Source organism: Pteropus vampyrus, unplaced genomic scaffold (assembly GCF_000151845.1).
Source record: "Pteropus vampyrus isolate Shadow unplaced genomic scaffold, Pvam_2.0 Scaffold117, whole genome shotgun sequence".
NCBI classification, from domain to species: domain Eukaryota; kingdom Metazoa; phylum Chordata; class Mammalia; order Chiroptera; family Pteropodidae; genus Pteropus; species Pteropus vampyrus.
The window spans coordinates 3,387,711-3,395,249 of NW_011888898.1; the positions used below are offsets into that span (position 1 = coordinate 3,387,711).

The 7,539-nt window shown below is 41.3% G+C and overlaps 1 protein-coding gene across 5 annotated transcripts in view; it reads left to right on the forward strand.

The window, feature by feature from the left end:
• B4GALT5 (beta-1,4-galactosyltransferase 5) overlaps nucleotides 1-7,539 on the forward strand; it is a 72,330-nt gene that overhangs the window by 47,527 nt on the left and 17,264 nt on the right. For all 5 annotated transcript variants that reach the window (XM_011365984.1, XM_023534053.1, XM_023534051.1 and 2 more), the window contains exon 2: nucleotides 1,853-1,987. In XM_011365984.1, coding sequence (XP_011364286.1) covers nucleotides 1,853-1,987 — 135 coding nt within the window. The remainder of the gene's footprint in view (nucleotides 1-1,852; nucleotides 1,988-7,539) is intronic.

The following is a 7,539-nucleotide window of genomic DNA, read 5'->3' on the forward strand; positions in this document are numbered from 1 at the left end:
GGATGGAAGAAAGACTTGAAGACAGTTATATATAACATATATAACATACAAATTATGTAGCCCAAATGATATTAAAAAGACCACAGAACCACTTTAGAAGGTTGATATCAGATGACCTTTAAATCTTATGTTTAACAAGTATTTTTGCACTGCCTACCAACTGACTGGGCATTGTGCTATCTGCTGTATATAGACATGAGATATAACTTGTTCTCAGAGTCTTCACAGAATTACACTTTTTTGACAGATTTAAAGCTATCTTTTTCCCCATAACTTTCTCTAGCTACAGAGGATGAACGCTTATCTGATCGGTTCTCTGAGGATGCAGAATTTAAGCGTGCGTTGGTCTTGTAGTCAGTGCCAGGCCTGATTTGAAACTGCTACGTCATCTCTGAAAGCATTCTAAACATGGACTTCTTTTATTATTTTATGGCTTGGGATATACCTTAGAGGTGATTTTAAATCTTTTGAAAGATTTTATGTCCCTGTTTCATGTGGGCTACCAGGGGTTTTTGTTATTCAGAGTTGTGCCTGTTGGTTTATGTCCATCTCCATCCCCATCACCAGTACAAGCACCAAACATAATAGTTTGAAGTAAAGTAAATTGACTTCTAAGCTTCATCTAGTTAGTTCTTATTTACTACTGCCCATTATGTGCTGGACACTATGATAACAATAATGAAATAGAGTCAACAAAATATGTCTTGTCGATAGCCAGGACAGCAGAAGGCCATGTATATTGAGTCTGGAGGAGAAGCTCGCATTCAGGGCCTGCCTGGGGCCTGGCTGCAGGTGAGCCAAGAGTTCAGAGGATCCCTGGCACACACCAGAGTCAGATTTGTAAATGTCTTACCGGCCCTGGAAGACATCCCCCTTTCACCGTGGCGAGGGAAAAGTGAATAAATTAGAATGGCTGGTTAAAAAGCTGTTTTTAAACCTTACAATTTTTTGAAAACAGATGGCATGGTATTTGAGATTGCAGGTTTAATGCAGGAATTATATTTATTTGTATTTGTGATCTCCCAGTTTCATATCATAGAGAGACTTCAAGAAAACCTGGTGGAGATCACTCTCCAAAATGACAATGATTGGGCAGCTAATCTGAATAATCATTTGTTAAGAATATGTTTTTTATTTCGTTCTGTTTTTATGACTGTATAATTGACGTATAACATTAGTTTTAGGTGTAGAACGGCATGATTCGATATTTGTATATATTGCAAAGAGAATATGTTTTGATACTTAGCCCAAGCCCCTGCTTTTTCCCCATTGCTTTGGACTTTGGGGCTGAGGTGGGTGGGTATGAGTACTGATGATATTCTTTCATTATCTTCTTTTTCTCTCCAAATACCCAAAAGAAAAGTAGGTAGAATCTTAGCCCACCACTTTCAAAAGATCGCCAAGACCAGCTCCAGACTAAATGTTTCCCATAGGAAGAGCAGCCAGTGGTTTCCATTCTCTGCGTATAGTGAGTGTTGAGTAGGTAAATTAAAGAGAGATCTTTTTTAAAACATCGTAATTGATTTAAAGGTCTTTCTGATCGCAGTGCTAGAGTACAGATTGGGTATTTGAAAACCTAGTAGAATATAATTTTTTAGAAATATGGTTTCTCTAAAACTGCTGAATATTAACAGAAATTCCTCTAAGTCCTCCTAGCTACCCAAAGAATGCTGGTGTCCTGAAAACACTGAACCCAGTATGGAAATTAGAGTTATGCCGTTGGTTGGGTTTTAGAGCTGAAGGAGATTTAAAAAGAAAGAAGGAAACCTAAAATGATGTGCGGTTTTTTGTTTTGTTTTAATGGCTGCTTTTGAATTGACTTCTTTTTTCTCCTCTCTTCTGTTTTCTGCAGTGAACACCTACCTCTTCATGATGCAAGCCCAAGGCATTCTGATCCGGGACAACATGAGAACAATAGGCGCTCAGGTTTACGAGCAGGTGGTTCGGAGTGCTTATGCCAAGAGGAATAGCAGCGTAAACGACTCAGGTATACTTTTAGTAAAGATGTGATCTGTTTAGAATGTCTCCTCCCAGGAGAGGGAAATTGGGTTCAAATAATTATTTTTGATGGAACAAAGCACATTGTGAAAAAGGGGAAGGTTTGGCTGAATTTGACCTTATTGCTGAAAAAGAAGCTCTTGCAAAATGAATCCTTGCTTGTTTCGCTCACACTGTCTTCAAGGTGACTTTTTGCTCCCAGTGCCCTCCCAGGAGGAGGAGGGATCATTACCTCTCAAGACCCCCTCCTTTCAGTGTAGTTGCCCCCAGTAGGCAGATTAAGCGTATGTTTAGGGCACCAGCAAAACAAGCATCAAAAACTGTTTCTGGAAATAATTTCAAAAAAACGTGTTCAGGCAGCCAATGAGGAAAAACAGAACTCAATGGGACTTCCTTATACTTATTTTATAGCTGCTTCACATTGTGGAGTTTGTTTGTTTTGTTTTGTCTTTCCAGTTCCATGTGGTGGCATAATGATGGTCCCTATTGTTTTCAAAGCTAATCTGGCCCTGGTTCCCACACAGGCAGAGTTGCCCTAACCTTGGTTTTCCTCGTGCCTTCTACTTGAATTCTTTCCACCCAGTGGGACTCATCGTTTATGAATGCTTTAGTTGAAACTAACAAGTTTCCATTTCAGAATAATCAGGTAATCTGGGACAGTTTCTACAAATTAAAAAAGCGACTTCTGGAAGAAAAGGTTAATAGGTCACCTGGTTTACCCTCCCCAGTCAGGTGTGGTTTTCGCCCAGTGGTTTAATTCCAGCTCCGTGGCTAAGTCTGGTGGTCAGATTCCTTCAGCTTTGAAAAAAGCTTTTCAGACCGGTCAGCTACACATCGCAGTGATGGACACAAGAGTGAACATTTCTGCCTCAGTCTTTGGAACATTTACCTGTGGTTTTTATTATCTGAAAAGCACTAGATATATATAAAGAGGAAAAAAGAACACAGAGGTTTGATGGCTTGCCTAACATCATATTGTAAGAACTTGTTCCTAAATCCTAGCTTTTACTATTTTTATTAAAGACCAAATACATGGGAAGTTCTTTACCTTTGAGAGAAAGCTGTCTTTTTTTGGTCTCCCTTTTTAACTCTTCCAAAAATTGAACACAGGATGTATTTCCAGATGGCTTGTCCGGTCTAGCCAGGGATGGTTTTCATTTAAAAAATTGGTCCTGAGTTTTCATTTTGCTAAGCGTTCATGATGTGTCCTTTATCTCTTTAACTGAGGACTAATGGGCACTCTCTGGCTTCTTACTGATTTCACTAAAGTCTACTGTTATAAAATATGTATATTTTAAAAAAATATTCTTCCAAATCAGTCCTCTTCTTCTGTAGTGAGTCCGAGGTAGTCCACAGCTCACTGTGGAATGTGCAGTTGCTTTGCAGACGTTGCAGTGGGAGATTTTTTGTGAAGCTCGGGCTCTCAAGAGCAAACATTACCTCTCAAAGGGAAGTTCAGTTTTTAAAAGAATTGACCACATCCTAATTTATCCATGTGTCCTCATGGCTGGCTTACCAGCAACAAAGGACTATAGTTAGCAAACAGATAAGCTTTGGTACTTCCTTCTTGTTTGCAAAGAGCAAGTGATGGACTTTTCAGAGCTTTTTAGCCAAACTGTGGTCTTGGACAAATTGCCTGAGCCGTGCACCACACCCTGAAGAGGAACTCCTGTAGCTCTGGAAGTCGAGGGAGAAGGCTGAGCACGTTTTTGTTCCCTAATTCACTGTGTGCGGCATTAGGTTTTGCAAATGATCCCCACATACTTTGTCTCACTTGACTCGAATATGGCTCAGTCAGATGGGCAGGATATTATGTTGCTTCCACTGCTCACATGTAGTACAGATCATCTCGGGGGTGTTGGAGTGCCATGGTCATGTGACTTTCCCTAAACCCTGCCCCAAACCTGCTTTAGGATTGTGCGGTGAAACTAGGGAGTCCTTTGACTACCATTCCAGAGCTCTTTGTGCTCTCTGTCACTCTGGTTAAAGGAACATTTGTGCTGTCATTACATTTATTTAGTCTGAGTGTTCATGCCTCTCCGAGGTTAGATGATGCTAGGACTTCTGTCTGGGCATTTGGCCAGGTAGTCTGTTCTCTCCCAGAAGTTAGAAGGCCTCATAGCAGGACTCCATCTCTGCGTGGACTGCTGCTGATTTGGCAACACAGGATCTCGCGAATTCCCCGAGGCGTTGTTGTCTTTGAAAACTGAGTGCAGAAGTGACTTGCACCCTTGGAAGGCACACCCAGGGACCGATGATTTATTTGACTCTACTTGCATTTATTTATTCTCAAATTATCATATGCCAAAATAATTCTTCCCGACATCCTTCTGGTTGGAATAGTTAATCATCTATTTTGTTTTTAATATGCCTATTTCCCTTATAAATTGGAAGTCTTTGCTGTTGGGGGCTTTGTCATGCTAGACACTTTATGTGGATCATCTCATGGAATTCTCACAAGAACTCAGTAAGGGAAGCAATGTGTGTCCCCCTCCCCCCATTTCAGGGATGAAAGGTCGAAGCACACAGGGATGACGGGGCTCGGTGTGGCAGTGGGGCTGGAGTTTGCTGGCCCCTGAGTCCAAGCAGTGCCCTCACGGCCTCTGCCATCTCTGCATCCCCAGGACCTTGCATACTGCCTAACACATAGGAGGCTCTCAGTAAATGAATTTTGAGTGCGTGAGTGAAGAGATTTAACAAGAAAACACATTTTGAGTGTTGTAACCTAATTCTGAGATTACCGTCTTGATTGGCTTCTGTTACTGGTACATCCTTAGCTAGTTAGTAATAAAGAGGAAATATAATGTCACTGGAAGTATATTCAGAGAAAACTTAACCATTTTAAGCTATTTCAAAGCAGTTCTTTGCCTCGCACAATCAGAAGAGGGCATTCTGGGCCTAAAACTGCTAAGGTAGCCGGATGACTGGCCCTGCTGAGCTGGCCACTCTCACCAGGAGCGCTGTGGGCTGATGAAGGCAGCCTGGACTGAGGTGGTCCACCAGCCCTACCGCCCCACCCTGAACTAGTGGAATGGCACATACTCACCTTCAAAGGCCTTCATTAAGTGTGGCTAAAAAGCTTAAGAGTGACATTTAAGTAACGCTAGCCTTCTTTATCCTTGAAAGCTAAAACGCTTGTATAATAAGAATGTTCTTTGGGGAATCAAGACTATGAGCCTGGAAATAAGTCTGAAGAAATGACCTGGAGAAGCTTCTTCTTGTCACTGAAAGCCGCTGGTATGTGACTTCATGAGTCTTGCAAACCTTATGAGTAGTAGGAGTAGGGGGACGTGCAAAAGAATATTGACATCCTCTGGGTTCGTTCGATCTAGCCATTTAGTTTTATAGAAGAGATCAGAAGCTGGGTGGCCGAGCATTTCTCATTTATTAAATATGAATTTCCAGGTGCCATTCTATCTAGTAACTTTTAACCAGATTTCTTACTTCTGTACAAACACGTGCACACATGTGTACGCAGAGCTTCCACGCTTACGGTCCCAATCCCATCTTAGTCAGAAAAATGTTCTGTTACCCACATTTCTCAAAACAGGCCTGCTGCCATAGGCAAATAAAATAAATAAAGTCATCTGCCAGTGTACTTTGCAATATGTTCAGTGAGATAGATATTCATCATCTTTTCATCTCTGGTTCTTAGATGCTCAGTCCATAGTCTTCTTTATGTCTGCTCTCCCGCAGGCAGTCATCCTTAAGCACGCTAACTCTCGAAGGATGCTAATTCTTTATATTTCACAGACAGTTGTTCCCATGACATCTTTCTAGTACATATAAACGTCCACATTTTTCTTAAGCAGAGAGGCAAGTGTTTCATTTTTCCTCAAATGGGAAAGAACAGTGGTGGTTTTTTTTTTCTAGAATCTGTGGGTCAGCACTTTCCAGACCCTGCTTAACTAGGTTTGGTAATATAAGGGAGACAGCAGCGTTTTGCCACCACTAAGTAGCCGATGTCAACCGTGACTGTGTATTGGAATCCCTTGGGACTGGGGCAGGTTTAAAAAATACTGATGCCTACATCACACCCCCAGAGGTTCTTCTTTAACTAGTCTGGGGCATAGCCTGGCATTAGGGTTTGGTAACAGCTTCCTAGATGATTCTAACGTGCAACCAAAGCTGCTGAACAACTGGTGTAGAGCAAAGTTAAATAAGCAGGCTGTTCGAACTGTAGGTAGGAAGGATGTCTGTCGGTTTCCCATTTTATAAATGTAAAAACAGCTGCTTTCTTTACCCTCCGCCCTCCCTCGCTGGAAGAACACGTCCTAATTTGAAACAGATTAGATTTAAATTAAAAGTAAAACCGTGGCCACAGACACGCAGCAGGCTCGTTCGTCTCTTTCCAGCAGTTCCCTCATTCGGAGGATCCCTGCTTCAGCAGAGTAAGAAATTGCCGTGTGGATCCCCTGAGGACCATCTGCAGTGTAATCCGCCCATTTCCAGGCGGCGGGAGAGGAGAGCTAGGGCCGGCCGCACAATAAGCCGGCAGTTCTACCAGGTCAAGAGCAATCAATTTGCTTTGCCTCGTCCCTTTCTTTTAAAGATTTCTGCTGCTGGCGAGAAAGCAGATTTTAAATTTTTATCTAAAGAACTTGAAATTAGAAATGAGGTCATTAGAGTTTTTTCAGGGGTTTTCCCCCCAAGATGTAGGGCAAGATGATTGTCCTTTGATTCCACTTGGGAGTTATATATGTGAGGGGGTTTTTTTTTTTTTTAATGACATTATTAATTTAGTAATCAGAAGAAAATAGTAGATGTTTTATTTTGTCCTGTTTCGTTCCATCTAGTTGCTACCAGGCTTATTCTGTCAGTGTTTGAAGGACGTAGAAAGGAAATTATCTGTGTCTTCAAACAGACCCCAAAGGTAGGATCATTAAGGTTAGGAAGTGTCTTGTTTCCTCTCCTGCGTGTTTCTTTTTACTTCTTATTTCCTGTTTAGGTTGCAGCTCTAAGGCTTTGTCCCGTCATTGCCTAGAATTATTATTCTTTTCTGGTTTTGTTGATTTGCTTATAAAAATGCTTATTATAATACCTCTGGGATTTTTTTTGCCTTCAAGGCAAATGTAATTACTGTGATGCTATTCCTAACCGGCTTCTCCCTCCACACATGTGCACATCACAAACATACATTTTCTAGTACAGATGAAAACTTTAATCTTTTTTCGTAGGGAATCGTGTCGGGGGGAGGGGTATGTGTATATAAGAAGCAAAATCAGAATCATGCAGAGCAATGTTTAGTACTGGAGGTTCAGAAAAGGCTCAGCTTAGGATGGGTTTGCACATTGAACTGAGAGGACTTTGGGCTGATTTCTTTGTAAATGTAATTTCGCCTTTAGGGTTCATGCTGACTTGGTTTATGTCTTTATGTAAAAATGCAGGCTTAGGATTTTTCAGGAAAGCTACAACTAAAAAGGACAGAAAGTAGTATTCTGTTTATTTCTTCCCTTTTAAGAGACTGTCAAAATTCTCTTCAAGTTGCCTCTCATCACGTTTTGTTCTGCACACCTGTAGAATAAGCAGCCATGTGCCTGT